At 33.8% G+C, this 10000-nt stretch overlaps 1 protein-coding gene across 4 annotated transcripts in view; it reads right to left on the reverse strand.

Annotated features, from left to right (window-relative positions):
• Window positions 1-10000, reverse strand: part of LOC137642636 (FERM domain-containing protein 4A-like) — an 807510-nt gene that overhangs the window by 496909 nt on the left and 300601 nt on the right. The window contains exon 1 of one of the 4 annotated variants that reach the window (XM_068375380.1): window positions 14-97. The exons of the other annotated variants lie outside the window; for them this stretch is intronic. Within the exon in view, the coding sequence (XP_068231481.1) occupies window positions 14-82 (69 nt within the window). The 5' untranslated portion in view covers window positions 83-97. Of the gene's footprint in view, window positions 1-13; window positions 98-10000 lie in introns of those variants that run through there. 4 annotated transcript variants of the gene reach the window in all.

The raw sequence follows: 10000 nt of genomic DNA on the forward strand, positions 1-10000 counted from the left end.
GAGAGAGACTTACCTCATCTACTGCCAAACAGTAAAAGTTATCCATTGTTATCCTGGGTTTCGCGCAGTTACACAACGCCATAAATTCTAGATTATTTGTCTTTAATAAAATAACTTTTTCGTACAGAAATATATAGAATAAGCACCTACTAAGATTGATTTTAAAGCGAATATTCTTTTCAGAATCATTTATATTTTTTGGACCTGAATATGTCACGAAATTCTTGCTTTTTCCAAGTCCACATAAAAATATTGTCTCACGTCAAAATGACCGTGGGAGAGCAACAAGAATCATCACACTTAGCCAACTGAACTGTCTCCGCTAGAATACACTTGGTCCAACGTTATCACCATAGGAAGAGTTAAGAGAGACAAAGAAACACTACCACCACCATTGCTAGTAGCTGTAGAAGTAATAGCAACAGTATACAAAGCTAATGGGAAATACCTCATGAACTCATATCCCGTCGCCAACAGCTGTTTATCACAAACACCTGCAATCCAAATGAACCAGCCCACCAATGAACAGACGATGAAAAGGAAAACGTTAAAAGAGCCGCCAGTAATAATAATAATAATAAAATCATCATCACTATTATTATTATTATTATTATTATTATTATCATTATCATTATTATTATCATCATTTGGAAAAGCATCTATGAAACCTTATATCAATATTCTGCCGAAGGAGTTTATCCTTGATTCAGCCATCAATATGTGGATGAGGCAATGACTATTGGCATGTTCGTCTCAAATTTCATGGCATCTTAATAGAGAGTTTATTGTTAAATTACGCCAGAAAACAATGACAATACAACGTTTAAAGTTAGCCTTATTTCAAATGTTTGAGTCGGTCACATTTCAAATCTCGGAGACATGCTATATTTCATGCTGTTTCAACACTTACTGTATATCAAGCTTTATCTTAACTATTATGCTAGTCAGACATCAAATGCTAAAACCAGCATATTTCCATTTTTAAAGCCCATCCCATCAAACATTAAAGCCTTTGAATACCATAATACTCAAAGCCAGTCCCATTTAAACGTTTAAAGACAGTGACAATTCAACATTGATAATCCATTTAAATTCCGAATGCCAGAAATATTGCATTGTTTACAGCCTGTTATATTGCAAATACTAAGACCAGTTATATTTTCAGAAGTAAGCACGTTAGAAAGCAACTTTTAAAGCCAATCTTTTATCAAATGTCTAAGCCAAGCAATTCTATAGCCTGGTGCATACTAAACTTCACAATTAGTAGCATTTTACCTTTTAAAAAAATTCCTTTTACTCTTTTTCATCTTTTAAAGCCCGGCTCATTTCAAGTGTTAAAACCAATCACATTTCAACTGAAAGTAATCCACCCAAACTCAAATTTTTAAACAGTCAAATTCTAGCTTTAAAAGTGATTCAATCCGATTTTAAATTTTAAAATCAGCCATAGCTCAACATTTGAAACCCACCATATTCCAATCTCTCCAGACAAAAATATTCCACTTTTTAAAGCGTGTTCCATATTTTGAAGCATCGTATTTCAATTTTGAAAGCAGACATATTTCAGCAAGTGAAACACGAAGGCACCGACTGGGAGAGACCGGGGAAAGAGGAGGGGAGCATGTTGTCAATGACACAATGCCCTTTAATGCAAATACAACATAACAATATCTGTTTGCTCTCGTTGGGGAAAATAAATTATTGAGAGAAAGCTCACTTTTATCGTATACAAACTCTCTCTCTCTCTCTCTCTCTCTCTCTCTCTCTCTCTCTCTCTCTCTCTCTCTCTCTCTCGGTCTATAGCGAAAACTATAAAAAAAACACAACTGCTGGATCTAAGTAGAATCCTTTCCATAACCAGAGCAATATCACCCATTTTCTAAAAAATCTGGAACTAATTTTCCCATCCACCTCATCTTCCTTTTCGAACGAGTCGTAAAAAACAGAAAAAAAGGGAAATGAGAGATACATCTCAACGTCGAGATTGGAGGAGGTTTCCGTTTAATTAATAGCAGATGTTGAAAAATTATACATCACCAGACATCTCAATTAACCATCGTCTTAAATATGTTAGTCCTTATGTACTATATAAATGAAAAACATTCATTGTGTCATTCTCAGGGACTTTTATTTTTAAACGAAAATTTTTTAATTTCTTTAGATGACCTATGTTTATTTACAATTCATAAATCACAACAAGCAATTTCTAGTACAGCCTTATATATATATATATATATATATATGTGTGTGTGTGTATATATATATATATATATTTTTTTATATAAATATATATATATATACATATATATAAATATATATATATATATATATACACGTGTATATATAAACATATATATATATATATATATATATAGGTTATGCTGGTGCGTGTGATTTAAAAGGAAAACATAGAAACTTGCCATATACTGTAAATTATTATTATTATTATTATTATTATTATTATTATTATCATTATTATTATTATTATTATTATTATTATTATTATTATTACTTGCTAAGCTATAACCCAAGTTGGAAAAGCAAGATGCTATAAGCCCAAGGGCTCCAACAGGGAAAATAGCCCAGTGAGGAAAGGAAACAAGGAAATAAACACACTACGAGAGAAAGAATAAACATCAAAATGAAATATCTTACGAACAGTTAATACATCAAATTAGATCTTTTATATATAAAATATAAAAACTTAAAAAAACCTGAGGAGGGAGAAATAAGACAGAACAGTGAGCCTGAGTGCACCCTCAAACAAGAGATCTTTAGTCCAAGACAGTGAAAGGCCATGATACAGAGGCTATGGCACTACCCAAGACTAGAGTTGCTTACCATAGCTAAAGAGTCTCTTCTACCCTTACCAAGAGGAAAGTAGTTAACCCCTTAAGTAAAGAAGAATTGTTTGGAAATCTCAGTGTTGTCAGGTGTATAAGGCCAAAGGAGAATGTAGAAAGAATTAGACAGACTATACAGGGTATGTGTAGGCAAAGGCAAAATGAGCCGGAACAAGAGAGAGGGATCCGTTGTAGTACTGTCTGGCCAGTTAAAGGATCCAATAACTCTCCAGCAGTAGTATCTCAATAAATAGATGGCTGGTGCCCTGGCTAACCTACTACCTAGTATATATATATATATATATATATATATATATATATATATATATATATATATATATATATATATATATATATATATATATATATATATACTGTATATGATAAGCAGCCAAATCCCTCTCACCCAAGCTAGGATTAGGGAGATCCATGTAATGACAGCTGACGAATAAGCTCTTAGACCTATAGGCTTCCCAAACCGCCATCCAGCTTCCCAATCCATACCTAGCAAGAACGGTGAGCTTGCTGACACCACAGGGAAGTATCGACTTGAGTGGAGCTCGAACTACCGAGCCAGGAAATGCAAGTCTACCACAACTTTGCTATCTTGGTGGATAGTGCTAAAATCGATCGAGTTTAACGATACGCCAGTTATTTGAATTAAAAGAACGAATGGTTTACATGTAAGCCTCCAGGGGTTACTATTCCTGTACGGTACCAGTGCAAAAATATGAGATGCTACCACATTGAAGCCAACCCTCAAAGAGAAAAGTAATGATCTGAAACGATATATATATATATATATATATATATATATATATATATATATATATATATATGTGTGTGTGTGTGTGTGTGTGTATAATTATTTATTTTTTACTCTTTCTGTTTTCAACAACCCTCTCTGGCTTTGTACATACATACTTTACACACACACACACGCACACATACATACATACATACACACACACACACACACACACACACATATATATATATATATATATATATATATATATATATATATATATATATATATATATATACATACATATATATGTGTGTGTGTGTAAAGTATGTATGTACAAAGCCAGAGAGGGTTGTTGAAAACAGAAAGCATAAAAAATAAATAATTATTTTGCTTTGACTTCTAATATGGTAATTAATTTCTTACTGTATACGTGCCCATCATTCTAGGCAAAGTCTAAAGCATAACAAATTCTAATCGAGAAAAACAAATATTCCACAAACAAATATAAATACGACAAGGACTTGTATTTCACTAATCTAAAGATGTATTAGACTGCGAGTTTCGTGGAGCCACAGTACATTACAAGTTTCGTGTTAAAGAAACAACGTTCGTCTCTCACTTTCCCTTTTTCTCTCCATGACCAAGAAATATTTGAAAAATGTTGACAATTCCCAGGTTTCAGGAAGTTGGGCTCTCCTATATCCAACTCAAATCCCTAACAACACTGCCTCGCATGTTCCACAAACCAGGAAGAGAGAGATTGAGAGGAAGTGAAGGTAGGAAAGATAAAAGGGGCCTTAAAAGAAAGTGAAAATGGTTTAAGTAAAACAAAACAACTGAATAGATAACAATCAAATTAATATAGATATAATCCTCCGCATGACATTGCCTTAATTTTTATCGGTAACAAACCTTTTCATACTCGCCTCGTCCGGGTTCAATTTAATTCTGGCTGAAGGAGACACTGTTTAGGCACTGTCTATTGACATTTGTACTGAATTGCATAAAACTGCCAGTTAGTCTGCTATAGTAATAAGCCATGATGGAGTGCGCAGAGCTAAAATTTTCTGACATAAGATGTTCCCAAATGAGGACTAAAGAGCTTTCCCAGAAAAAAATCTATCAAGGTGAGATGAAGGGTTGGACAAGGGTCAAAACAAGATGAAAGACTGGGCAAGGGTCAAAGGGTACAATGACCACGTCACCCAAAGCCACATGGCAAGGAAAAACCCGGAAGACCTAACAGGCGGTCCGCTTCAGGGGACTGCCGAAGAATTCGATGAAAGAGGCCTGGCTCTCTCCTAATTGACTTTCCCAAGTAAAGAGAAGACATTTATAACCCACGACGTCGTGAGATTACTCACTTGATTTGGATTTTGGACTATTAGTAAAGATGGTTTGCCCATGTGGCGCTTGGAGCCAACAGGCAAGAGATGAGATATCAGTGTATTGAGTCACTATCAAGATGCAACTGCTCTGTCTACAGAAGTGCTGCATCTCCTCACATAACCATGCAACCAAATATCATCTTGAAATAATTCTGTAAGTAGGAAAGTAACACCTTCATGGAGTCACTCCTCCGGGAAAATACATGTTTGTATGGGAATGTATGTAAGCCAGCATCCAAGGTTGTTGCCTATTAGACGACCTGGCACTTCCGATCAAGGATCCATTACAATTCTCTTGTAATGGCTGATCACGATTCTGAAATGACTCTTTGGGTTAGAAAATATAATGATGTATTAAAATAAAATGCTATATTTGGCTTTTCACAAAAATTAAACTGTAATAAAAGATGTTGTCTTTTGCATAATATATCCAAATTCTTTGCAGTATGCTCTTAAAACATTCTACCTTCTCTACAATGAAGATAACCTTTGTCACAGATCGATGGTCGTGTAAAGGTCAAGATGTGTATTGCTAAACTCATTACAGTATCAAAAGCTATGACTATTAGGCTAACGTGCAATTCTTCTTTTCTAATTCTAGAAATCCAAGTAAATTTTTTCGGGCCTTTGAAAGTGCAACACTAGGTCGAGTTTCGATCAATGGGATTCTATTCAAATAGATCTCTTGTTGTAAAAAGAATACAACCCATCCCCTTTTATTCTTATCCATACACAACAACCTACTGAACACCTTGGATGGCTTCATTAAATGTTCATTCAGTTTTGCACTATTGTTCAGAACATCGAAATTAACCTAAATTACTTTTGAGTTTTCTTATTTTCCTTCCGAGAAAGTGAGCAAACAAAATTATAGTCGAATGTTTCAAGTAACTGACACTACAAGAGTCACTGTTGCATTAAAATTACCCTCTACTTTATTTTACAAAATCTTGAATGCTCTCTCGAATGTTTTAAAGATCTCAAATCTAAAATCAAACCATTGTTCTCTGGTCTTGGATAATGCCATAACCTCTGTACCATGGTCTTACACTGTCTTGAGGGTAGAGTTCCCTTGCTTGAGGGTACACTCGGGCACACTATTCTATCTTATTACCCTTCCTCTTGTTTATCAAAGTTTTTGTAGTTTATATATGAAAGATTTATTCTAATGTTGTTACTGTTCTTAAAATATTTTATTTTAATTGTTAATTACTTCTCTTGTAGTTTCCTTATTTTCTTTCCTCACTGGGCTATTTTCCCTGTTGGAGCCCTCGACCTTATAGCATCCTGCTTTTCTAACTAGAGTTGTAGCTTAACAAATAATAATAATAATATTCGAGTGTTGGCATAATAGTATAAAGCGATGGGTATATATATATTACTACTGTAATGATTAGTTCCACTACTATAAACTACTGAAGAGAGAGAGAGAGAGAGAGAGAGAGAGAGAGAGAGAGAGAGAGAGAGAGAGATTTAACAATACCTCTAGCCCTCAATGGATCCACCTTCCACACCAATAACAATGACCTTAAAACTCCCAGATGATAAACCCCAGTCACTCAATCATTCAATAAATTCCACCTCCCGCCCCTCCCCGCCACTGCTAGGCGCTCTCAGGTAGGGGCGGTGGTATTTATCACTTCTTTTAGTATCACGAACATCTGCTCTTTCATTCCTTTCTCCTTTCAATCCCTCTTCTCCAGTACAACAACTCTTGTTTAATCCGCTTTTCCTCTTTGTGTTCCCTTAAAGAAAAGCTCTTTTCTTAGTTTCTTCATTTCATTAAACGGTACTCCTTGGTTTCGTTAAGCTTTTTGACATGCTTAATCTCGTCAATCATCCAAACGGATGAAATATGCTACACAATACATGAGGGGGTCAACATTGACAAAGGCCAGCAATGCGGAAGCTGGGAAAATTTATAGGGCACCATTTCACTCTCAGTCATTTTTTGTTTGTGCACAAACATCTCCTTTGTATTTATGCCTAGGAATGAATGGTCTTATTTTCTCATATTATGTCCTTCATATGTTTCAATTCAACATGAAAGTTGTTTCATGAATATAAAATGTATACTGCAAGCAGAAAGTAATTTTCGACATTCTGTTAATTCATAGCAACGCGGTGATAATCAAAATTAATTGTATGTTAATATTGTAAAAGAATTACATCAATATACGCAATTTCAATTTCCATTGTTTATTTATAGATTGGATGCAGTGGTACTCCACAATCTAGAATTTTGGTTTCTTCCTTATACAATTGTAAGGTAACAACTGATTCCATATATAAATGGAAGATACCTTAATAGACCCATATCCTATAACATTATTACTAGCTAAACTACATCCCTAGTTGGAAAAGCAGGAAGCTATAAGCTCAAAGGCTCCAACAGGGAAAAATAGCCCAGTGAGGGGAGGAAATAAGGAAATAAATAAACTTCTAGGGAAGTAATGAACAATTAAAATAAATTATTCCAAGAACAGTAAAAACATCAAAATTAATCTTTCATATATAAACTAGAAAAACTTGACAAAAAAAAAAGCATTAAATAGAGTGCACGGTAAAGATGATACAATAGAATTACAATAATTGCATCCCAATAAGTGTTGTCATTCCTAAACTTGAAACTATTGTAAATTGGTGTAAATGAATTAAATACCGCCACTCCATAAAACATGTTTAACTGCATCTTACCTCATATATTCAAAAAGTCACATACATTACGAAAAAGGTTTCAAATGGTCTGATGTTGTAGAGTTATCTAGCAGTGGAAAAGTGACATACGTTTCTTTTTATTAAGAAAGTCTACAAGAACAAACAATGCACACGCTAATTCCTCACTAATTCTTAGTCACAAAATTTCATATAGCACTGGAAAATGATAAATTTCAATGCTTTCCAAGAAGATTAATTGGGTTCTTTAAATCAGCCATATTTTTACCAGCACAGACCAATAAGGTTGGTAAGGTGCTGAAAAGAGTAAGCAGCTTCTTGTGGACCTCGGAAAATCAGACCAGCTAAAAGAGACCTCTTTCCATGTGAGTTTCTCACGAGATCGACATTCGATAGTTGTCAAATATTGGATTCCAAATATGTCATACGATTTAATTTTCCAACTAAACAACACAAAAAACTCGAATATTGAGGGTTTCCGTTGATAAAATAAAAATATCGAAAATACATTTTCATTCCCCTTTCTCATATGAAAATATAAAATTTTCTTCAGTAACCATGTAATATCTACCAAGTATAAAAATGAAATTTGCTAACAAATAATAAATACACCTATAAATATATAGCTTCTTGCTCTCATGGGAGAGTTAAGTAGCATTATGTAGTTTTTATTAAGGGTATTGACAATCAAGTTAAAAAAGATAGTTCTTCTAACAATAAACCAATCGACATAATATATACCAATAAAGTATCCAAACAAAAATAAGATAAATATAATCCTTACAAAAAAGATAAGCCATATTTATTTATACCCATTAGGCTACCAGCCTGGTAAAAGATATGTGGATTTCTGAACGTTTCTGTTAACCAGTCAGTGAATTACGTATATGTTAGACATTCAATGTCGGAGGGCCACGTCATAGTGGTGAAGGTCATAGAGCTAATAAACCGATCTAAAAAGACTTGGCGTTTATCATCCATTCGAATGGAAAAGGAGTGTGAGTATATATAAATAAATATATATATATATATATATATATAATATATATATACATACATACATATATATACAGTATATATATATATATATACATATATATATATATATATATATATATATACATATATATATATATATATATATATATAATATATATATATATACATACATACATATATATACAGTATATATATATATATACATATATATATATATATATATATATACATATATATATATATATATATATATATATATATATGCGTATGTGCATGCATACATACATACACATATACTTTTAGCATCCTACTTTTCAAACTAGGGTTGTAGCTTAGCAAGTAATAATAATAATAATAATAATAATAATAATAATAATAATAATAATAATAATAATAATAATAATAATAATATTACTATTTAATGCTCTAGCACCCAAGGGATGCATAGGGGCTCAATAATTTCACGCCATATGTATCTTTTCTGTGCCAGCACTCTGAGCTCAACCCAATTCTCGGATCCAATCTTCCTTCACATTATCAACATCCATGTTTCTCTTGGTCTACCATGTCCTCTCCTGACCAGCGGCTTCCATTCAAGTACATCCTGGGCTAACACATTTTCCCTCCTAAAAATATGCCCCATTTAATTTCATCTTAATACTCTATAATGTTCACATTGGACACCCCTGCCACCTCACAAATTGCGGCATGTGTTATATGCTGCCGCCATTTGATTCCCAAATTCCTTCTCATTTCTTTATTCTTAAAGGCAAGAAATTTTGCCCAAGTTGTTACAGTGTTGTACCACGCCTGATGCCCAGAAGTTAATATCGATCTTACAAGTGAAATTTACAATTTGATTTTGCTGTGAACTGATATTTGATTTGGCCTCCAAACTGTTTTAGGGATGCCCGTTGCTTGTTCTGCCCACCCTATTCTCTCCTTGAATTCTAGAACTAGTGATCCAATGCTAGTAATGATGGTTCTTAAATATTTGAAAGAGTTGGAGTTTAGTAATATTACTTCTCCGATAAAGCAGTTCGCCTGATTACCACTCTGAGTCTGGAGTCATGACCTCAGTCTTTCGCTGGTTGATCACCAATCCAACCTTTCTTCCTTTCAGTACAAACTTACCAAGCACTTTTCTGCATTTCAGCCATTGTAGAGGTAATTGGTAAGCTGGCCATGGCACCAGCTACCCGTTGAGATAATACCGCTAGAGAATTATAGGGACCTTTGACTGACCAGACAGTAATACATTGGGTCCTTCTCTCTGGTTAAGTTTCATTTTCTCTTTCCCTACAAATACACCGAATAGTATGGCATATTCCCTATATATTCTC

This window comes from Palaemon carinicauda, chromosome 6 (assembly GCF_036898095.1).
Source record: "Palaemon carinicauda isolate YSFRI2023 chromosome 6, ASM3689809v2, whole genome shotgun sequence".
NCBI lineage: Eukaryota > Metazoa > Arthropoda > Malacostraca > Decapoda > Palaemonidae > Palaemon > Palaemon carinicauda.